The sequence below is a fragment of the Echeneis naucrates genome, chromosome 11 (genome assembly GCF_900963305.1).
Source record: "Echeneis naucrates chromosome 11, fEcheNa1.1, whole genome shotgun sequence".
In the NCBI taxonomy this organism is placed as follows: Eukaryota; Metazoa; Chordata; class Actinopteri; order Carangiformes; family Echeneidae; genus Echeneis; species Echeneis naucrates.
The window spans coordinates 6,463,361-6,487,160 of NC_042521.1; the positions used below are offsets into that span (position 1 = coordinate 6,463,361).

The window sequence follows — 23,800 nt, forward strand, 5'->3', positions numbered from 1 at the left end:
TCATCGACGTCCAGAAATGGAGATTTGATACAGATACAGAAAGGTTAAACCGCAATGGCATCTTGAGACGGAGCGGTGTGAGCACATATCAACACAGGGGGGACAGTGAATGAAGAAAAGGAGCAGAACAAAAAAAGGCGAGGAAGTAGAAATGAACTGAAAAAAGTCAGTGAGTAAGCGGACACAGACAGGAAACCAACTCATGAGCTGGAACAACACAGATGACCCTGGCAGTGGCGACGGCTGAGAGTGTGTGACAAGACTTCTTTCGGGAAGGGAAGGGAAGACCACACCCCGACCGCTGGTGATGGCAGGGGACCAACGTGCACCCCGACTGGTCCAGAGGTTCCAACTTATACTGTATGACCAAGGTGTTTCCTTCCCATCAGCCCAGTCTGACCTTGCTGTCTTCCAAAGCTTTCACAGGCACTAAGGCAGAAGAGGGAGTTAAAAGGCTTCCCAACATGCTGTTACATTGGAATGATGTTTAATCCAAACATGCAGTGCCTCATCACTGTATAATAATGATGTGAACAGAGGCCAGAAGTCAGTCGTGGGTCAGCCTATTGTTATTTTGTTGCTAATAAACAGCTGCTTTGATACTTAAAGGGACACCGGGTCCCCATACAAGGACGACATGGAAGCTTATAAATGCTACAAATAGCTACCATAACATTAGGTAACCTCCCAGAGGCAATGTAAAACGGATACTCCTGGCTCTTCTGAGTGGAGCATACGCTTGTAGGCAGACAGACTGGTAATCATGAATCCTGCTGATAGTGATGCCTGACTCGGTCCAGAGATGCAGAGATAGACCAGCTGCTCATGCCAAACCTACTCTGAACTGTGGATTTTTCGTGCTGCGTCTCTTGGCGTCCTCCCAGTTTGTAGAATAGCACGCTGTTGGCCTAGCTCTTGCCCTGTTAAACAACTGATAAATTGAAAAATTTTTGATTTATCATATAGCCCCAGTTCACATCTCATGTCTGACATTACCTTAATCTAACAGACATATCGCTTCAAAAAATTCATAAATAAAAACTCTTTAAAAGACCCAGATGATCCCTAGATAAGGCTGGTGTTCTGAATAGATAAAAGCAAAATGTGCAGAAAAGGCATACCTTGATCAAGGCCAGATGGAAAAATGCCCTAGCTTACAATTTTAACATTCCTGAATCACCTCTTTGACTGGAATCACACCAGAATTTAATGGGCTCTTATCTGGCCCCGTGTTGCATCCATCTACCAACTTTGGTGCAAAGAGGTTCAGTACTTTCTGTGCAATCCTGCTGAGAAACCAGCAGAACTTGAAGAACATTCAGAGAATGCAAACTTCTGCCAATGTAAAACAGCACAGACCACACATCATAGAGAAAAGATCCAAATCATAGTAAATGATCCAAATCGGTCTCAAAGTGTACTTTCCTCTTCCTCCATGTCCCACTCAAGGCCAGCACCAATCAATCCAGTAATTTTTATGGAACATAGCTCCCTGCTGGAGATAAGAATGGGGTTCAGTGAAGAGATATGTCATTCTCACCTGGAAAGAAAATACACTCCAACTCGGGAAGCTGTTTTAAATTCTTTTCTATCATGCTCTAGATGAAATGTTCTCTTCCTGCAGATGGTTAGACAGAGTCAGAGAAGTAGTGGGTGTTGTAAATCAATTGTCTGTGTTTTTCAAAAATCGAATACTGTGACTCAAAAGTAATAGTTATACATGAGAAGCCCAAAGCGAAACGAGATGTGATGCAGACTGTGCTCAGGGAATCATTCATCTTCAACAATCATCTCAATATTCACAGATTTTGATTCATGATCTCTGTCCCGGCTATGAAAGGACACCTTAAAATAGCATGTACATATTTTTTTCTTTTTCATTTTCTTGGGCTGGAGAAAATTTTGTCCAGAAAATGTTCTTTATTTCCACATTCCAGTTATCTCCTGACTGCCCTTAACATTTACTCCGGTGTTAAAGGTTTCACACTTGCTCCTCACATTTACTCAGGCTGGTATGCAGAACAAGCAAGTAAATAAAAAGAATTGTCTCTGGAGTTTCTTCTTAGGGTCGGGCGGTTAAAGGGGCCTGTCTGCCACTTCTAATTTACAACCATCCCTGTGGCACCAGTTTTTGGTGTTACAGCTGTTGTTACTGTCACGGCTGTAAAGCTCCCCTGGGAAGAGACAGACAAGTAAAGGAGAGAGGAGAACAATGGCTCGTCATGCAGCTTGCAGATGAGCAAAGAATCATAGTTAGAGGAAAGAGGGCATGCATGTTTGTGATGTTTGGCAGGTGGTTGGGGGGTAGTAAAGATAGTATGGCATCACACCTGCGTACTTAGTCTTCATGCCAAAAGGCAAACCTAATGGTCACAAAAGACACAACCATCTCCTTGTTTTCTCTTTATCTTTGCATTGCAGCATTTTCTTGGCTCTGGCCACCTTGGCCTTGATTCGGTTAAACTCCTGTCACATTAGTGTGTGAGAGCTATTATTTGTGTTAATGGCTCCTCTGTGGGGATGTTTCTATTGTAGAGAAAATGAGAGATGGGTTGGGCTTTCCAAAAACTTTTTTAGCAGCACAGTCACTTCACGTGCAAAGGAAAAGGTTATATTTAAGTTAGGAAGGCAACAAGAATCTGTACGTTGTGTTAAGTTGCAATGAGCTAAATCAGGAGTCTGGCCCTGAGTTAAATATTTAGGCTAACATGGCCTGGCTCCAAGTGTCATTAGTGCCACCAATGACACTGCAGAGGGGCTAAAGAGCCACTGCAGAGGGGCCAAAGAGCCACTGCAGAGGGGCCAAAGAGCCACTGCGGAGGGGCTGAAAAGTGGCTGCAGAAGGGCTGAAGAGCTACTGAAGAAGGGCCAAGGAGCCACTCCAGAGGGGCAAGGAAACCACCAGTTGCAGACACATGAGCTAAATGCTTAAACTAACACAGCCTGGCTCCAAGTTTCATTACTGAAGCACTAAGCATGTTTGTGCCGCTGCAGAAGGGCTGAAGAAGGGTCAAAGAGCTGCTGCAGAAGGGCTGACGAAGGGCTAAAGAGCCGCTGCAGAGGGTCTAAAGAGCCACTGCAGAGGGGCTAAAGAGCCACTGCAGAGGGGCTAAAGAGCTGCTGCAGAGGGTCTAAAGAGCCACTGCAGAGGGGCCAAAGAGGGGCTAAAGAGCTGCTGCAGAGGGGCCAAAGAGGGGCCAAAGAGCCGCTGCAGAGGGTCTAAAGAGCCACTGCAGAGGGGCTAAAGAGCTGCTGCAGAGGGTCTAAAGAGCCACTGCAGAGGGGCTAAAGAGCCACTGCAGAGGGGCCAAAGAGCCACTGCAGAGGGGCCAAAGAGGGGCTAAAGAGCTGCTGCAGAGGGGCTAAAGAGCCGCTGCAGAGGGGCCAAAGAGGGGCTAAAGAGCTGCTGCATAGGGGCCAAAGAGGGTCTAAAGAGCTGCTGCAGAGGGGCTAAAGAGGGGCCAAAGAGGGGCTAAAGAGCTGCTGCAGAGGGGCCAAAGAGGGGCTAAAGAGCTGCTGCAGAGGGGCCAAAGAGGGGCTAAAGAGCCGCTGCAGAGGGGCCAAAGAGGGGCTAAAGAGCTGCTGCAGAGGGGCTAAAGAGGGGCTAAAGAGCTGCTGCAGAGGGGCCAAAGAGCTGCTGCAGAGGGGCCAAAGAGCCGCTGCAGAGGGGCCAAAGAGCCGCTGCAGAGGGTGCGAAGAGCTGCAGATTGCAGACACCTGAGTTAAATGCTTAAGCTAACACGGCCTGGCTCCAAGTTTCATTACTGAACTACTAAGCTTGTTTGTGCCGATGCAGCTTTGGATCCTTGGGCAGAATTTAAATCTAGGGGAGACCAAACTTTTTCCATTAGACCCCTAACTCTGGAATGACTTGCCTAAGGAGATAAGGTGAGCAGAATCAGTGATTCATTCTAAATTACTTCTTGAAAGAAGTTTTATAGACTTGTTTTTATTTGGTGTTGTCTTTATACTAGTTTTAGCCCCTCTTTTTACTTTTTGCCATGTTATCCTTTATCCCCTGATCTTAGTATCATTATTATACTATTTAAATAGTCCCTGTATTCCCCTGACTGCGTCTGTGTGTGTGTATGCATATATATATAGGAATATGCTCCTTTTTGAGTAATTATTTTGAGTATGTTGCTTTCTCCTCCTATGAAACATCCTCGTGTGCTCTGACTGATCTGTAAATTCACTTTGTAAACTGTTTTTCAAGATGCTGTATTAAAATATTGGACAATATGTGGAAAGTTAAAGGACCTGTGTCATTCATCAATTCATCATGAGGAGCTGAACCGTGGAGGCAGTTCAGCAGAGGAAAAGTCAGTGGGCCAACAAATATTAGAATAAATCCTTTAGTGACCATGAAAATCTGAATGCATCCACTCATGAAAACAACTTGCTTTTTAAGTGTTTCTGTTGGTTAAAAGCTGCATTTAACTTTCTTTCATTTTAAGCCTCTTTGTTCAGACTGGCAAATCTGAATTTGATCCAAACCTTCCAACACACCGGATAGCTCTGCCTACACAAATGACTTCGGCATTGCACAATACAGGAGAAGTTATGCTCACAAAAAAAAAAAAAAAAAAAAAAAAAAAAAACAGGAAAAGATGATCCCATTGGTGATGGGCATGCTGACAATGTTGCTGGGCTACGCCTTGTTTGACCCACGGCAGCCATCTTAAGGTTGAAATCACAAGAGAGCTGTTCTGGTTTTCCAAAAATATCTTTTTTTTTATTTCACATGAAATGTTCACATTTAGCATATTTATCAAACAGGTTTTATATAATCTTCTATACATATATATACATATTATACACTTCTATTACTTACACATGTACAAAATTAGGTAACAATAATTCCAATAAAAAAAAAAAAAGACTTGACTTTAATGGTCATAAACTGTTGTGCCTTGTTGATCAAGCCAGCCTGTCAGGTGAAGATGTGCTTGGCAACTCGCTTTGATGCTGTGTCTAGTCTTTTGTAAACTGGCGATTAAAACATTTTCAAATCCACAACTGTGATGGTTTTTCTGAAAGCCTGAATAGCCGATTACTTCACGTTGTGATCCAATGTTTTTTCTTGTTTTGATTTTTTTTTTTTTTTGCTTTGTGTGTTTTCTGCCTCAGATTTGAAACATAAAATAAAAGCGTCATGATACACAGGGGTGGATGCTGCTGTAAAAAAAGAATTGATACCAGATCTTCATGTCAAGACAGTTTAACCAATATAAGGGCAAGATCCAACAAACAGAGAAGTCCCGCCTCTCTGCAAAAACTCACAACATCTCAGTGTTTGCTTTTGGCAGAAAAACATTTTGTCCCCTCGTGTTTTCAACCAATCGCTCCTTAGCCGCATGCAATCCTTTGAACCCTCTCACTTCAACACGCACACACACTTTTCTTTTAACAGAAGTATTAACTCTACCCGTTGTCAACAGTCAATGTTTCCTTTCATACGCACATGGTATATACAGTAAAACGTCTCAGCTGCAAATTTCATAAATTATCTTCACAGAATGTACAGGTAACAATGTATTGTGTGGTTTCATACTGAAGTGTGTGTCTGTGTGTGACTGATGTGTCGCTGTACTGTGCATTAGTGCTACAGTATATAAGCACATGGTGACGTTTGCAAAGGAATGGATGTGATGAGAACGACTCCCGTGTTTGTCATTGCTACATTTAGACAAAGTAATCAGTTGGGACATCAATGTCACTCGATACCATTACTTTAACAATACAACAAGTAGTACACAATACTCAAGGGTGGAATAGTGTACAAGTTGGAGAGATGACTGATCTTTGGCTCAGAAGGTAAGAGATTACTTTTCCATGCTGATTGATTCCGTCTAAATTTGTATCTTTATTATTTTAATCAGAGTTGGTGTCTTTGCTTTTCATTTCTCTTCAGCCACTTCAGGTTTTTTATTTGTTTTAGAGAAAGGCTGCAAAAATACAAATCTAGGAGAGTTTTCTCTTTCCAAGGAAAAAGAAAGGCCGAAGCACACAAACCTCGTCCAAACTTACTTAGCACGTGTTGTGCAAGTCCATCTGTACTGCGCAAGCTTCAAAACTTGCTCCCTGTGGCCAGCACTGGGCATGTCTTTTTGAGTCAGTGGTCTTATCTCCACAGACTGTCTTCATTATGGTCTCTGGGAAAGAAAGAAAGAGAAAAAAAAAAAAAAAAAAAAAAACAACCTCCGACCGACATCAGTCCTTTCATATGTTCTCACTACAACAGCAGCAGTAACGAAAACGGCACGAGCAATGAGAGGATAAAGAGCGATGTAGCAGCCACTGCGGAGTTCGTCCGTACACTCTTCTGGACCTCTGGCAGGATTACCACCGGGTCATCTGCTTGAAAATGGGAGATAAAGAGGGCACATTACTACCACAAACCCCATAGTAATCCTGAATGTACCTGAATTGTTTTAAGGTCAGGGATAATTAGAGAGGACGCAGGGTTGGTCAACATACCTGCTGGCAGTCTGTTGGATGGGTTGTGAGCCCCACCCCCAGCTCCAACTCCAGCCCCACCTGTGCCTCCTTTAGACACTCTGGCCTCTTGAGAGCCTGAGGGAAAAGAAAAATACCATCAGTTAGTGTGTTGGGACTTGCATTAGTCTAATACAACTATTAGAGGTGATTGTGTCGCTCATCTTGGAGTCAGGAGGCGGTTAAACTCACCATCAGCGGCTACGACGTCCACCCTGAGCCTGAGGCACTCCTGTCCGTGGTGGTGCAAAGGTTTGGCTGCAGGGAAGAGGGAAGTCAAAACAAAGGTGTCAACATCTTAACTAATGCACTTATCCTATTCTGGCCCCTTAATCTACCTTCATGCATGCGCACCCGCACATACACCCACACACACACAGAAAGACACAAACACTTGGCAGCAGACAGACCCTGGGACAAAGCTTTAGGAAGCCATCTGTGACCAGGCAAAGTGTGTCTTGTCCTGCCGTTTAGCTAATTACAGCCATGGTCAGGGTGACAGCATTGCTTTCTTTTTTCGGTCGCACTCTAGCAGAAAATGTGTAAACTTGGCAAACTGAACAGACACCTTCGTTCGGGTCCATGTAAAGCCTCAGAGGGCTGATCACCAAACTCCACCGTATTGACAATACACAAGTACACAAAAGCCACAGTCTGACATCTTTAAATTTAGAGGCTTAATTCATGCCACGACATGGCTCTGGGGATGGGAACGACAACATGTTGGTCACTTTGACCAGGACCGACACTTAAACATTATTGGATGGAAAGCTATTCACATTTACACTTCCCAAATTATGAATTGAAAAATTTGATGCCCTCTTTTTCATTGAGTGTAACTACTTTCTTGATCACCTTGATCACCTGACTTTACATTTAGCGACATCATCATGCTACAGCTTTTAATTTGTTCATATACCAGCATACAAAATGAATGACACTGCTGTCAGTCTCTATTTTGTGTCTGATACTCACAAATGTTAGCATGTGTATGTGCTAAAATGAGACGTTTAGATTTTTGACATTAGTTCAGAGCTGCTGTGTGGCTGCAGACTCTTAGCAGCAACAAATCTGAGAGAACACTTAGGGGAAACTTACAGATATAATAGTAGCTTTCTCCCTGACGAAACTCTTTTCCCAGAGTAAATGGAGTGAAACGCTGGAACTTTTCAGAGAACTTCTCGGGGGCATGAGGGGCAAATGGGTGGCCACACTCCCAACGCATCTGGTCATATGACTGGGGCTTGCAAGTGTCGTAGTCCTCGCGCTCCACCATGTAGAGCACATATCGTTCGGCATCTAGCAACGGCACCTCGCCCTCTGGGTAATGGGGGCAGACGATGTCCAAATAGTCGTTGAGCTTCACCTCCACAGCGTAGTCGTCCCATAAAAACCTGCAGGGACGAGGCAGAGCAGAACAGTTAGGGAAGTGGCAGGAGACTGATAACTGTGGCTATGGCATCGGAGCAGTAATAAATATAAGCCTCAAAACCTGTGATTATATATTGATCGGCTTCACAGTGTACAACAGGGAAATCAGAGGAAAGACTTAGAGGTCTGGGAATGAGAGATAGAGAGCAGGAAAGAGTGAGAGTGTTTGTGTGCGAAAATGTACGTGTGTATTGAGTGGAAGAGGGAAAACGCAATAAGGGGAAGAGTGATTTGCAGAGAACATGTGCATAAATATGGATGAACGGAAGGCCAGTGTAGCTGCTGCTTCTGGCTGCTGTGTTGAGAGTTAGCACTGAGTGCACATTGATCCCATGTCCCACAGGAGTTGGATGATGTTTACAGAGAAACATTAGCAGTCAGTTACGCCGCCAAGACAGGAGATGGGTATCGACATCTGCAGGGGAACACACAACACACACCCACCACAAACAGAGCTACAGAGCCCAGAACTACTAATTCACCTGAACAGATGCAACTCAACACTCAGCACTGGATCGAGGTCAAAAATTCGTGTCACACGTTTTGACCTGTCAATCACCATTACACAGACAGGCAGACGGATACTACATGAGACTGGTGACGGCCTGTAACCGTCTCCCACCACATTCCCTCTCATTACAAAATACTGAGAGACACAGTCAGACTGTCTGACTCCCCTCCATTCCTCCACACGTCCCTGCCTTCCCTCCTCCGCCCTCTCCACCCTCTTTACGATGGTCTTTAAGTAAACCAAATGTCCTCCTACTCCTCTTAAGACTGAGTCAAGGAGCACCCAGGGAAAAGATTTTGGCATTGAAGCCCGTTTCCAAAGTCCACACACACAGTTCACAGGCCAAGTTAAAATGATTTCAATAACAGTTTTGCCAACCCTGAGGCAAGCTAAATTGGCCTCATCCCAACTGTCCATAATTTCTTCCCCCTTCTGAAATTTCTTTCAAACATATTATGAGTTTATCTCCAGCGAATCATCACTAAAGGCATTTCAGCTTTGTCCCTTTTCCCCCTGACTGAGCGACTTCTCAAAAGGCGGCTCACAGCTAATGCTCTCTTCTCAGCCAAAGCCATCTATCACCGGCCCGGAGCGGTAGCTGGCCGCTGGCAACACACACAAACTCACACACACTTCCCAGTAATTCCCATCTATCAACAACCTAAAGCAATAGCTACCCACTATTTGCACCCACCAAACCTTCTAACACACACAAACACAAACACAAACACACACACCTCCTCCTCCCTTGGTACTGAGCTTCCCGGTGATGCCTATCAGTTTACTGTCTCCTACTGTTCTGGATCACCAGGGGGTTCCCTGAGAAAGGATGAAATTCAACAGACCCAAGTATTTTCACAACACAGAGGGAGAATGTGTATCTAATATAGGGTTTTGTTGCTTTTGCAATGAATACTTGCATGGCTCGGCTGGCTTTCAGCAGCTTAAAGAAGAGGCAGCCAGAGTGTGTGAGTTAAGTTGCTGGCTGTTATTTAATCAGATCTACACATCTCAAGGAGTTTTTAGTTCTTACAAGGCCTACTGGGTGCTAAACTGACAACTTTAGCCTGGGAAAAAAAAAAAAAGCTTGAGTGGATTTTTCTTTGAGAAAGCTGGTGTTTTCTCATAAAAGCTCCCTAAATCTAACAAGTAGCATTTGGGGAGTTTGACTTTAGGTGACGAGGTCCATGTGTGTGACTAATGATCAAAGTGCACAGACACAGACCCCCGTTGCTCATTAGTTGGTGTTGTTGTTTGTTGCCAGGGGTCTCCCTGGTACCCTCTGGTAAAAGGACAGCCACTGTGGCTCCAAACCCCGGGCCCCAACTCCTGCTCCCTCCTCCCCCATACCCATTTCCCCCTCTCCGCCTGACTGCATTCCCTCAATACTGATGAACAGATTAGTCGGCAACACCATCACGACAGCAACTCGGGGTCGTTGGAAAACAGGCACCTTTTAGTATACTGATGAAACTTCCATCTAACTGTGCTGATAATAGTGTGCTGCAGCCAACTTTTACGGGCAGAGAGCAATAATTATCATTTTGCCATGGTCCAGACAGCTTAATGCTTATCTGCAGTTTGCCTGCCACGCTCTGTTTACCAGATTGGGGCTAAAGTGTTTTTTCCCCCTGCCACTTTCAATTCCAGTCGAATCGATAACACTATTGAACAAACACTGTTGTCTGCTTTTGGCTGACAGAGTTATCATCCCCTTGCAAACACCGAAAACACACACAAACAAACTCCCTACACCCAATCCTACCCTCACCCCGAGCCCTGATTACAAACCGGTTGTGGTATGGTCTCAATGTGTTCACCAAAAGAGGGTCAAAGGGGGGTACGATTAAAACACAAAAAAGGGTATTAAAGTTGGGCGGGAGGGGTGTAATTATGCCCTCCTGCTCCCCACTTCCCCGTGCCTTTAGGCTGAGAGCTTGGGGGGAGACAAGGAGCATGAATAGGCATGGGAGAGGAGGGGTGGGGGGGAGTCAAAGGGCTTGAGTTGGGAATGGCTTTTGAAGTTTCTTTCACTAAGTATTTCTGTGTGAGTGCTACAGTTACTTTATCAATGCCACTGATTCATACAGTGTCTCTATTCACATTGTGCCTGCGTTGATGGAATACCTCACTTAGCAGAAATGACTGTGGCTGAATACGCTCCCGGGGAGGCTGGCTAGCACCTTTTATTGATGGCAAATAGTTTTAATAATGCCGCTGCCTTTTGCACCCCCCAAACGCCTCAGCATTGAAACGTTCCAGATCATTAACTTAATTAACCAATTGGCGGAACGCACTTTAAAAACAGCTTTGGTCTCGGTGTGAAAAGGTTTAGCTAACAAAGTCAAATCATGCCACCTTCACTTCAGCAGACACAATCCACTTTTCCTTTGTCTCACCCAGTGTGTGTCTCCTGTTCTTTCTCTCTTGCTGACTATTTCCCTCTATGTGTCAATAGGCTGGTTTATTCCCATTGTTTTGTGTCATGATGCTCTCTTGACAGCGACATTTGGAGCCTCTGCAGAAGTAGCAGCGTGGAGGTGTTGTTGTATTCTCTAGTTAAGGATGATTTGTGGAGTTATGGTGGACATGTAGCAAGAGTTGTGCGCATGTGTGCCTGCGTCAGCCTTTGGTATTTAAACATGCGATTGTTTGTGTTGGATGTGTGTGTCTCTGAAGAGTGCTGAGGAATCTGGGAGTCTGTTTCAGTTGTGATAAGGAAAATAATTAATGCCAATAATGAATGATGATGATGATGATAGCAATTAAGGACTACCAAGTGGTGTGAGTGAGTTTGGTGAAAAATAGGCTATAGACAGGCTACACTCCCTTCTCACATAAGAAGGAATTCCTGATTTATTGGAGCCTCTTCAGGAGCAAGGGTCTAATCTCTCTTCTTTAATCTCTCTGACCAGCGTTTTGCTTTCTTCTCCATCTCTACCCCCTTCTTTCATCCATCCATCACCCTCTCATGTCTGCACTCTATCGCTCTGTGGAATGCCGGACCTCAGAGGCAAAAAGGCTGCGATGTGGATCAAAGGTCGGACAATCGCCAAGTCAGCACCGGAGAGTCAGCGAGAAGCAGCAGCCTTGTGCATGCTTAAATCTGTAGTTGGACGCCACGAATCACTCTTTTGAAAGACAGCGAGAAAAACTATGCACGTATGACTACTCCAACTGAAAACAGGACCTCCAGTCTTAACCTGAGCCAGTTTTTAAATGCCCATGCAGTCACCCCAAGCACATAAACATTATTATATTCCTCCCAGGTTTTACTCACACCGCTGATGTGACCCAAAGGGGAACTGGCCTACGTCACAGATGAGTGAACCGGAATGCGGGGACCACCTAATCGGCTCTTCGAAGCCTGGATTATTGAGTTGAGCAGAGGCTGAGCCGAGGTCTATTCAACAGCACCAGACCCTGCTTAATACAGGGGCTTAGAGTGGACAGTGAGGCCCGGAGCAGGGGCCGAGGTCCTGGGTACAGAGCAAAGGGTGAAACAGCCAGGGTGGAGCTTTTTTTTTTTTTACTCTCCATTGTTGTCCCACAGAGAAGGGGTATTATTGCTTTACACTGGAGTTTCAGAGTTGAAAAAAAAAAAAAGACACACTGACCATGAATGTAAGTGTAAGTGTGTCTATTGTTGCAGCGGGGAAAGTGAAAGGTGTTAACAGTGTAATGAAAGACACAAGGGAGCCGTTTCTTTTAAGATATATGTATGAAATCCCTGTGACACCACGACGGAGGTGGCACATCACTGCAAATGTGAGCTGCATGATGAATTTGGTTAAGCACGACTGTTTAATGTTGTGATTTAAACTCTTTTTGTGTCATCTGTCTGTGTGTTCATCTATCAGTGTCAGACGTGCCCTCCCACTCGCTGTCTGTCTTTCATCACTCAATAAGCAAACCAGATCCTTGTGTCACCCCCCCCCCCACCAAACCCAGACCTGCTGCACCAATCACAACATGTCTTTGTGGTATTCCAAATATGCAACTACGAGCACAATGCAGCGTGGGTATACTGTGGTCGTCATAGAAACAAATATGATCACCATCTTTCAGCTCCTCCCCTTTGACATCATATTCCAGCCTTCATTCTTTGCATCATGTGACTTTTTTGTCATCCATCTCAATCAGCTTTCTCATGTCTGCCATTCAACCTTTGTCTGTCTGAATCATTGGTCATTCTGTCAGCGTTCCTGGCTAAACTTGCTCAACTCCTTTGGCCACACAGCAAAATGACAAAGCCTTAAATCCAGCAGTAAAATAATTGGCTGATTCCGCTGCACTAAAGGAGGCTTAGATAAAGACATATGCTCTTTACAACTGTCTCATGCTGTCCCCTGAGCCATTTGTATCTTATAAGGGCCACAGCAGAAAGGTCACCAACAACATCCCATCTCTCAGGAGGCAAATACCTGCGCAAGAAAATCAATTTAGCTGGATTTAGCTTTCATGCTCTGCATTTTATTTTTCTGCAAATATCGTCTAGGTTTCTATCTTAATGAATTCCTCTGGGAATATATTTTATGTGCATACAGGCCACACTTTTTGATTTTTCAGTATGGAAGCAGCAGCATTAGTTGCTTACAGATAGATGGGGAGTGCATGTGGTACTAACAAGACTGACCTCTAGGGGGTAGCAGTCCTACCTGTGGAAACATGTTTACACACTATCCAGCCTTTCAACAAACTGGACAAAAAAAGGGCAAGAGAAACACAAATGTTCCACAATGAACCTTATTTAAACAACAAAACAAACACAATGGCTCATTTTCAGAGATAATATCTGACTCTTTGTTGAAAATTCTTCCTCGGCCAAACACACGTACGATGCTGGTTTGCTGAATTTCACCAAGGTTCGACAAGGAAGTCTGGAGTGCACGACTGTAGCTCTCACCCACACAAGCCATGAGAGAAAATGTAAGCTCCACTTAGCATCAAAAAAATCTGTGTACTAATGAAGCTTTTCTTCCTCTATGATTTTAGAGTGGGATCGAGGCGGTGCAGAGTGGGAAGGCACAGGGGAAGTCTGCTGCGTAGATAAGGAAGAGGCCAGATGATGGGCAGGGGACACATTAGGGTTGACCTGGGCGACACTGATCTAGGGAGAATCCTAAATAAAGTTGGAGACATCTGACAACCGAACAGGCGGAGCCCAAATCATCCCAGAGGCTCAACAGTTAGTGCATCCCTCATAGAAATAACCATTTACTACTAATCACCTCTGATCTACTTATTCTACGGGTTCAATTGTACTCGTTTCTCAAATGAGCTTGGGAAATTCAATCAAACCCCAAGTCCACGCTTTTATGGTCTTGCGTGTGTTGGTGTGTGAGAACTGTATTGTTTATTGTGCAGACAGGATACGCTGTTTTCCCGGGAAAAGCCATAGCCAGGAAGTACAGCACTTCACAGAAAAACACAAAGCAGACAGCGTGCAGACTTTGGTAACACCAACAGCAAGCCTTCGGGAAGTTCAAACTTTTGCCCTGATTCACTATTGAGTCCAGTCAATAATAACAACCCCCCCTTGCCTCTGTCACGGCAACAACAAGCGGGAATATTGAGCATGCAGAGAATGAGATTGTCAATATTGTCACTGATTTAAAGTCCTCTTACAGACAGGCAGGAAACAATGACACACTTCTATGATCATTGAGCCTATAAGAGCGATTACCATCCGCTTGACAATCTCGGAGTATTTTCCCCAGATTGAATTCACCAGACAGATTACAAAAACAGATTAAGTGTGGCAGTAGGGAAGATGGACAGATGAAGCGATGAAGAACGATGGAAAGAGACTTTACAGAAGAGAATAAAGACCAAGTAGGGGGGAGTTTAGCGCAAAGGCTGGATTAGGAAGTGAAGAAACTTGAATGTTTTTCTTGGAAAGTAACTACGGTTCAGAGTACTTGGAAAATCACAGAAATCCCTTATTTATTTCACCCAACTAATCACACCCGCTGATTTGACTATCCAAATGTTATTTTTCATACACGTGAACATACATGGAGCTTCATACAGACACTTTAACCGACATACATGTTTGCTTGTTTTTCCTCTCAATTAAATTCCTCTCCTTTCATGGCCCAAGTTTTCACATTGGTTCGACCACTTCCCCTGCTCCAGAAAGACACTCAAGAGGAGGGACGAATACATGGACAGACAGTTGAAAGGACCAGGAAGAGAGGAAGAAAAAGAAACAGGTTTGGTAGAAAGACTAGAGTGGCCTTTCACAAGGAGGTAGAAGAAGCAAGCTTTAAAGGAAACAACTGAAGGAGGAGGGGGGGGAGCATGAAGGAAAGGGCAAAGTGCCTTGTGACGGATTGCCATGGGTGCCAAGTATGATAAAAAAAAAAAAAAAAGAAAAATTCCACACCTCTTAGCATGCTTCCCTCCTTCCCCCCTTTTCCCAGAGCCAGAGTTGGAGGTGAGGAAATAATAGACTGAAAAGGGACAGCTTGTAAAGTTGAGATAAAAGCTGGTGAAGGAGCGAACGGGACCGAAAAGACAGGAGGGGGAAGAATGAGAGTTTCCCAGAGGCTGAGCCATGGCAATGTGAAGAGGGGCCGGCCTGAATGGCAGCCAGTATTCAGGGACCACCGCTATGACAGAATGACTGACAGACTGATAGAGGCTGTGCCACTTCATCACATAGCGAACTCTGACCCGTAATCAGTCACACCAGTTACTATTCTCTTTCTGTGGCTCGCTGTGAAGACCCTTCCCCAATTTGTATGGGAGGCATCACAAAAACACCCATACTGATTGGATAAATACCAAGATAATCATTCATGTGGGTGAAACATACTTTAAATAATTCTCTGATTTGAGCCAATGTGGCACGAAAAAGCATGTTCAATTAAATTAAAGCACTGAGCCAGCAACAGCAATCTGGCTGAAACAATCTGGAAAGGTGTGCTGTTATACCAAAATCAAAGAGCTGATTAGAAGGCAAGGACTTCTGAGTCGAATTGGATTAGCTGAAAAATGTTATAATGATTACAGAGAAGGTGATGATGACGATGTTGTTCAAATAAATGGTGGATTAAAGGGATATGTGTGTCAGCAGGCAATGAAACAGTTAACAGCTTTACAGAACTGGAGGCCACATAACCAAGTTGAAAAGGGAACCTGGCCAAGAAGGGGGAGGGAGGTGCTAGAGAGAGGGAGAGACAGGTACAAAGCAGAGGAGGAGGTGGAGGAGGAGGAGGTGGAGGCTGGGGTAACCCAAGCAGTGAAAGAACAGATTATTGCCTCACACTGGAGTTGTAGAGGCCGCAGGGCTCCTGGGACGATGTTAACATCAATCATGACTATGTGGCACATGTGTGTAAGTGTGTGTGGATGACTTGGTTAATGTGTACGAAAACATGAGCCACTCCAATCCGGCGATAGCTGCATGTGAGTGCAGCTTCAGCACAGACACTCCTTTTAAAACAGACACAAACACACACTGGCATGCCAGGACCCGAGCTGACAGGGCACACTGGTGAGCCTCCGTCTGGGAAACAACCTGTGCTGGTGACGAAGCTGTTGCTAATCACATGAAGCACAACGGCTGCAAATGCACAGACAAGTAAAAGGTCAGAAAGTGCTGAAACACACACTGTGTCCGGAATAGATTTCACTCATGCTGAAACAAAACGGTCATTAGAGTACAGGCACACACGACCTTGGGAGTCAGCAGGACCCAAGGCAGAGCTCGCACACATGCTGAAATTAGCAGTGAGCAGGGCAACAGTGCATGTGTATGTATGAATGTGCGTGTGTGTGTGTGTGTGTGTGTGTGTGTGTGTGTGTTGCTAAATCTCTCAACAAACACCGTGCAGAAAAGGAAATGAGTCTGTAGCACATGGACCGAAGTGATCAATCTGAGATCGATGTGATTAACGACAGCTTTCTGCCCAAAGGGATGGAACAACAAACTGAGGCTGAAGAACAAAGAAAATATGGATGTCATCACTATATCAAGTACCAGGTCAAAAGCAAGAGCAGATTTCTGGGAATGATAAAAAAAAGTACCCAAAAACGAACCCCCCCCCCACCCCACACACACACATCTCAGAAACTCTGCAATTTTTCCACGAATACAGGATTAAGAGTTGCCAAGGGGAGAGATTTAGTACAGTCATTGGGAAAAAATAGCAAGTGCAAAAGGACGGATTACCAGTGTATATATACAGGAATGATTACTGCCATTTCATAGTGGGGACACAACTTTGACTTCATTCTGATTCTTGGTGAAACGCTTTGCTGCTGTAATTATGGCCCTTCTGAGAACAGTAAACGCTGTAGTTTTAACCACAGGGGAGATCAGGAGGGAAGCAGGGGTTTCAGTGTAAGCTTGTGAGAGAATATTTGGATAAACCAAGACAAGACATGTGTCTGCTCACAGGAGAGCCAGAGAGTGTGAGTTTACGAACACTGATTGATGTGTGTGGCATCATTTGGTGTGATTGAGCGTCCTGGTGTGTGATGGAGTGACTGTGTGCCAGGAGTCTTTGTTTGTGCTTGCCCATCCGTCCGTGTGTTTCTGTGTGTGCGTGCGCGTCGGCAGGCGTGTTGATGAGAGGGTGCATGTAGAAGTTCATTTGCAGTGTGTAAACCTAACCCCGTTTCGTACCTCGAGCCATTTCACCCCAGCCATCATCAACCATAATTCTAATTGACCCCCACTTACGCCGAACGGCCCCTAACCCCAACAATTTCAGCTCCAATTTCTCCTCCCTAAGCAATCCATCTCTCTCCCACAGCGTGACCTACTGGGCAGGTCTCAAGTTACCTCCTCTGTCTCTGTCATACATCATTATTACTCGTCTTACCACATGAAATATGAACACCTTTATGTCTCCCTGACAGCCACGTAAACCCCATGTGATATCTCTTGATTTAGGAAATACTGAAACCTCCCACTGCTCACTGGGGATACGACTTAGTGTCAGATGGGGAGGATATTGCAACAGATATTTCACCACACTGTGCTGTGATTCAGGTCTGTGTAAAACCAACAGCAAAAAATACAGGCTACAACTTCCAGAAAGCTAATTTACCTCCTCCCAGAGGAAATAAATGTAAATTAATAATAATAATCATAATAAATCCAGATTACAAGTGAGAAATAAACACACAATGTCAATTAGGACTAGTGGTCCAAAGATAGAAATGCACCAAATGAAGATAAAGAACTGGGCTCACAGATAAAGATCGGCCTGTAGCTGCCTGAATGAAGCCCCAACATTCACCCTCAGAGTCTGAGCTGGTGAAACATTACGAACATAAATACATGATATAACCTGATGTAACTAATCCTGCAGCACAGGTACACAGATTGTGAAACAGATTAAATCTGAACAGGTTAGACAAAGTATTACAGGTAAACAGCACCATAATAACAGCTCCGGGCCCAGGAGGGGGAGGGGGGACGGGAGGGGGGAGGGAGAGGGAGAGATACTCCTAACTATCTGGCATTATCATCACAACAGCAGCCGGTTGCATGCATCACAAATTCATCACACCAAGCTCTCCTCTGCATATGCATGATATGCAGAGGAATATGCATCTGAATATGGAGCATTTTCACCTACAGAGTTATTTTTAAAAGTCCAATTATGTCCAGAATGCCCAACAGCCGTGTTGTTTCTTTATCTCTCTCTCTTTTTGTTTGTTTGTTTGTTTGTTTGTTTTTTTGCACTGATGAATAAAGACGCGGGTGCAGCGGTGTGTTAAAGAGAGCTCAGTGGGAATCTGGAAAAGACAAATGAGATGAGATACTTACTTTGTGTTGGTGCTGTTCCAGTAGACGCTGTGCCGCTCCGCCGAGGCAAACCAGGCGCAGACGCTCACAACGAAGCCCACAACCCAAACCAAATCCATGGTGGAGAGGAGTGGAGGCGCGCAGGGAGAGCAACACAACTCAGGTAGGTTGTGCAACAACAACAACAACAAAATAAATAAAAAGAAAGAAAACCTTAGAGGCGATCCGCGCACCTCGAGGCTGCACGCTCAGAGAGACACTTTGGGCGAAAAGCGGTTTTAAAAGAAGAATTGGAAAAAAAAGTATGTAGACTCGAAGAGGAGTGAAAACTGCACAGGGATCCGGATTACTCGAAAAATCCGTGTTGAATGACAACTTTAGCTGCGTGAGCCTGGTTTTGTGAAACGCCCATAGCCGATCGCCCCGCCTCCTGAATCGGAGGCGACCAATCAGAGGGCTGTCCGAGAGACGCGAGTCCCCAAGGCTTCTCCGTGTGTGTCTGGATGCATCAGACTTTAAAAAAGCTTCACTGAGATTTTTGGGTCCCAACTTTGCAGCATCACATTCACAGGCACTTGTTGAATGTGTGTACATCGCAGAGAACATCAACAAGCACAAATATGTCATCATATGTGTTGATTTGCAGGAATGTTATAAACCTTCCTGCTGAAGTTTCAGCAGTTATTGCCCCAACCAGTTTTTGATTTGCTCACATGTATGAACGAATGTAGGTTTTATTTCAAATATCTGTGTACAAAACAAAACTGTGTAAAAAGCCAAAAATAATGGAAACCCCCCCCCCAAAAAAAAAAAAAAATAGTGTCGTTCCTACCAGATATAGCCCCCCATGAATATGCATATTTACATACATACAAATTACAAGCAGTAGAAAAAAAAAAAAACCAAAAACATAAATTCACAAAAAGTAAACAGCAGGATATTGGTAACGCCCTTCTTCCCTCGTGTACTTCATGAAAACCATGTTTTTGCACCGCTTTTTGAAACGGGTCATAAAAAGAGCAATGCGCAGTAAAGACCTGCCTTTGGTATTAATTCAACAGCTCAAAATGAGACCTGAGCATTATTTTACTACATTTGTTGCAAAGAAACATTCTGTTCCAGTTCGCTTTGTCCACCCTTGAATGTGCTCTGGCAGTAAAGTTGTTCCACAGGCCTTATCTATCATTTGAGTACACCACCCTTTGCTTGAATACTGGTTGGGCAACATCTGGTGTGTTTGCGCAGTGATTTCTTGCAGTGAAGTTGATATTTTTATCTGAAAAGTTTTCTACTGCTCTTTTGTATAAGCAAAAACATTAATGGGCACTATTACATTCCAGAAATTATACATTTCTCTGACTTTTAGCATTTACATGAGTATATATTGAGTCTTTGCAATCAAATAGGGAATAAAAAAACAACAAAAAAACCAAAAACAAACACAAAAAACAACCTTATGCACAGATTGTAGCTTCTGATGGAACAACATTATTACCCCCATGCTGTCAGATGCACTGCAAATCCTGATTCTCATTTTCTATTCCACTGACATGGATAATCTGGACTGCGAACTGCTTGTTCAGCCTAGTGAGCCACATTGCCAGAGGCGGTTTTCAAGCCTGCTTCTGCTTGACTGACACTTCATTTGCTACGTCTGTTTAGCAGGGTAACAGCTTTCAAAGGTATCAAAGCTAACAAAAAAAAAAAAAAAAAAAAAAAAAAAGTGAAGTGAGAAGAATGTTCGGCATAGCAGATAATGAATTCAAGCTGTTAATTGACCAGAGTTTGAAGAGTTGTCTCCATTTCAGAACACGGACAGGATTTAGGGATGTGATAAGATAAACTGCAGGGATTTGGTTCATATTTAAGGAAGTAATAACGGAATCCAGAGAACACAGAATATGCTCCCGATGTAATCGCAAAGTAAGACTTAATCTGAAAGGTATCATATTCTGCAGTGAAAAGAGAGTGAAATCATGTGAACTTCCTGACAGCATACAAGTTTCTCCGTCTCAGATTAATCTTTTACAATGTTATGTTTTTGCTTAGATAAACTCAACCTAGACTGAATTATTCATGAGAAATGATTATTTATGAGTTGAGCCTTCATTGCTACATTATAACACAACTAACTTGTAGTCATCACTACATTATAACCTGACTGCAGAGCACCCACGCCAACCACACCCATCTTTGAAAGTGGCCTTCATTTTGATTTAATTACACACTTTTATGTGGGATTTTGGGGCTGTACCATCTGTGATGATACCGCACCGACAAAATCTGTTGACACACAGACATATAAACACCTGCCAAAATATTGAGAACTGCCTCAGTGGTAGTTCCTGTTAGGCGCCACTCACACACTCACAGACAAGGTGAAAACAACATCAGTCATACTACTGCGGCAGGTAAAAACATTTCAAGTTTGAGAAGGTTAAGGCTTCCCCAGTAGGTCTGAGTTTCACAAGATGCAGAATGAGAAGGAAAGTGTCAGGTAGACCGGTGATTACACATCAACATCTTATCTGACAGTTTAATTGTGACAGCAACTCCCATTCGTCTGGTTCTCCATGCAGGTCAAAGCATCTCTTTGCATCTCATCTTAACCTCGGCCGAAGTTGTGCTCATTTGTCTTTACCTTTGAATAATCACCTCTATCAGGCACCCACGCTACCATTGCACCAAACAGTTTATATAAAGTCTTTATTTTAGTTAGTTTCTTTCTGCAGCGCAATATTCAGAGTCAAGTGGAACCCACTGAATATCACAAAAAATATATTCTGTATTCAGTGGCTCTGAGTAGTCACAGATTATGCAATCTGCATTTAAAAATTCTGTCAAAAGCACAAGCCATTTCAAATCTAACAGCGCAAACACGGAAAGGCACATATACATGGTAATTGTGTGCTACTCAGTGTCAAGCAGGTCATCCCAAATAATGTGCTTTGTATTCATGAAGAGTGCTCATCCCAGCAGATCAATTTTTTAGAGTCCAATTGTTTTTTCAGGCTCAGTGGAAAGATAAGAAGGTGAGAGGGACTGCTAACATAATTGTCATTTGCATTGCAATAGAAAACTGTTGTGGAAAAGCGTCACCATGTCACAGACATTTATGTCGTAACGCTATCAGGAACCAAAACGAGTAGACCTTCAATTTCATACCAACCTGAAATATTGACTGAGTAAATAGAAAGATGAAGTGGAACGAAGCTGCAGCTCAGCGCTTATTGTATTTTTTCACAGCGGAAGGACAGACAGACAGACAGATCCACAAACACACACACATGCACACACTCAGATCTCATGACTTGCAAACCTACATAATACAGTAGCACGCACACACATAAATGCAACTCTATACACCTCAAATGCTGAGGGAGTCTGTACTGCGGCATGAAAATGAGATATAGGAAAATGATAGGGAAAACCGTTTCATGTAGGCATGGGAACTTGACTGTCCATAATTTGTTTGTTTGTTTTTTTTTTTCCAACCATTTCAACCCGCGTAATTAGATGATGTCATGTTGCACTTTCTGTGATCCCGAAAAGGGGAAATCAAAACACACGAGTTTTCCCACTGAATTCTATGAAAACAATAAACAAGTTCTCCAACCTTTCATGGTCAACTTACACTTCATGTTTGGAGAGGTTCGTATAACCTGACACCTGATTTAGATTTTGTTTCACGTATAATCTGCTTGCCAGTTCAGTCAGTTTCTTTCCTTCATTGTTGCTCTCCAACTTAGCCATGAAAGAAGGTGTTTGAACCCTTCGCCGTGAATACAAAAGTTTCACAACAGTCTTTCATCATGTTCCCATCCCCAATATCCCGCAGCCCAGATGTTCACAGGCTACATTCACACTGAAACTTTTCCCTTTACGAATCTATCGTAACACGTGAAAATTTACATCGCGTGACCAACATACAGATTTTGTACTAAGCAGTCATTGAGTGACAGCGATAGTGGGAGAATGAGAGAGGGACAGCAAAGGCATTAAAATGCAGCCATTGACTGCATAACAGCTGCTAGCAAAGACACCAAGGTGACCAACTCTTCCAATTCATTAACTGTGTAGCATTAACTGCTGTGGGGGTCATGGTTGATAAGTTTTAGTTTTCATATGAGGACAGGGCCAGCAGCCAAATATTTCCACTTTAGGAGCTTGAAATTCTGAAAGCAGTATGAATGCCAGATGTAAAGGTGGAAAAAGTTATGCCTCTAAAGAAAAAAAACGAATTGTGTGGATGAAGCTTCTCGACATTTGCCTCCTTAGATTTGTGTCCTCTATTGTTAGTAACTGTTGCTCCCCTGCAGCGGTTTTTCCTTAACCGAGAAGTCCTTGTCTTTGCAAGCAATGGAAGTGAAGTGTTTCCTTTAATTAGCATTGCACAGGTCTACCTCGCCTTACAAAATACAGAATCTACAAAGACAGCATAAAAATCCTTCCCAGTGGTTTGCTTTTGGAAAACAAGTTTGTTCATGGCCTTGTTGATTTTCCTTTGACTTCCCCTGAGGCAATAGAAAGCACAGTTAATGATTAGGTGGAGCAATTTTAAAGCAAAACAAAGGTAATCAGTGAGCAACCCTAGCTAGGTAAAGAGATGAAGTGGAAAGTGCCACTTGTTAATTAGCCGTGGTTAATTATCAGATGTAAACAATGAGATGTCTGATAATGCATAGCCGCATCCATTGATCAATGTGTCATCTGAAAGGTTGGACCTCAGGTACGATTAATAAGATGAAGTCTCAGACGTCGACTTTGCTGCTAGCCAGGCGGTCGTACATTTAGTACAGCGCGCATACATCAGATACTACCTCCCCACCTCCCCACAAATATGTAAGCCTGAATACTCATACAAGCCAAACTGAGAGACAAAGAGCAGCTGAGAAGGAGGCGGATGAGGAGGAGGAGGATTGAGCAGAAATGCAAACACAATGTTAGATAACGAGAGCGTAAGACGAAGAATGAAAGCAAAAGTGAGGAGGCGTGCAAAATGAGAGTGAAGAGCTTAAAAAAGATGTACTTAAGGGGCACAATATGCAAAGTAAAAAGATTAAGGAGAAACAAAGCAATGGGAGGATATATTATGAAGCCATAACAATAAACCTGTTTTCATAGATACACGACACATGGAAACCTCCGAGCCAGTAATTAGCAAACATAGCATCTTTACTGACCTGTAATTACGGCACCCTTGCCTTGGGCAAATTCACATTTTAGAAGTGAGATGCATCACTTTCCGTAGACTGTCAAAATCTAGTAAGCAGTGTCTAAGATATTGCAGGTGACTTGGGGACAAAGGAACAATGCACGGGGTCTCTTTTGCGAAAAGCAGAATCACTTGGGAAAAATCACAGAACAGAGGAAGTCCACCTCCATCTATCCATTTTAGGCTGAAGTGGTGCAAAATCTACATGTGCGACACAAATGCACAGAATAAGAAAGTTTAATGAGGAGGAGGAGGAGATAAGAAGGAGGATGGTTTAAAATAAAAGGTGAAAAGAGACTTCGGGTGTGAACATAAATAAATTTGAGGCGAAAGCAAGTGCAGAGGAGAAGCGGAAGGAAAGATGGATGCCAAATGAACG

At 43.7% G+C, this 23,800-nt stretch overlaps 1 protein-coding gene across 2 annotated transcripts; it reads right to left on the reverse strand.

The window, feature by feature from the left end:
- Positions 1-5,028: 5,028 nt before the first annotated feature.
- efna1a (ephrin-A1a) lies at positions 5,029-18,562 on the reverse strand. Of its 2 annotated transcripts, none has more exons than XM_029514949.1 (5): positions 18,228-18,562; positions 7,597-7,892; positions 6,691-6,756; positions 6,481-6,576; positions 5,029-6,357 (listed from the first exon to the last, which is right to left on the reverse strand). In XM_029514949.1, the coding sequence occupies exons 1-5, from the start codon at positions 18,323-18,325 to the stop codon at positions 6,236-6,238; spliced, it is 678 nt and encodes a 225-aa protein (XP_029370809.1). In that variant the 5' UTR covers positions 18,326-18,562; the 3' UTR covers positions 5,029-6,235. The 2 variants fall into 2 exon arrangements, with proteins under 2 accessions (XP_029370809.1, XP_029370808.1); XM_029514948.1 differs by having other exon boundaries at positions 5,029-6,360.
- Between the last annotated feature and the right edge of the window lie 5,238 nt (positions 18,563-23,800).

Coding starts and splice junctions, on each gene's coding strand:
- efna1a (XM_029514948.1), bottom strand. CDS start 18,325: ATGGATTTGGTTTGGGTTGTGGGCTTCGTTGTGAGCGTCTGCGCCTGG. Junction 6,577..6,690: donor GGACGTCGTAGCCGCTGATG/GTGAGTTTAACC, acceptor CTTTTCCCTCAG/GCTCTCAAGAGGCCAGAGTG. Junction 6,361..6,480: donor ATCCAACAGACTGCCAGCAG/GTATGTTGACCA, acceptor CCCATTTTCAAG/CAGATGACCCGGTGGTAATC.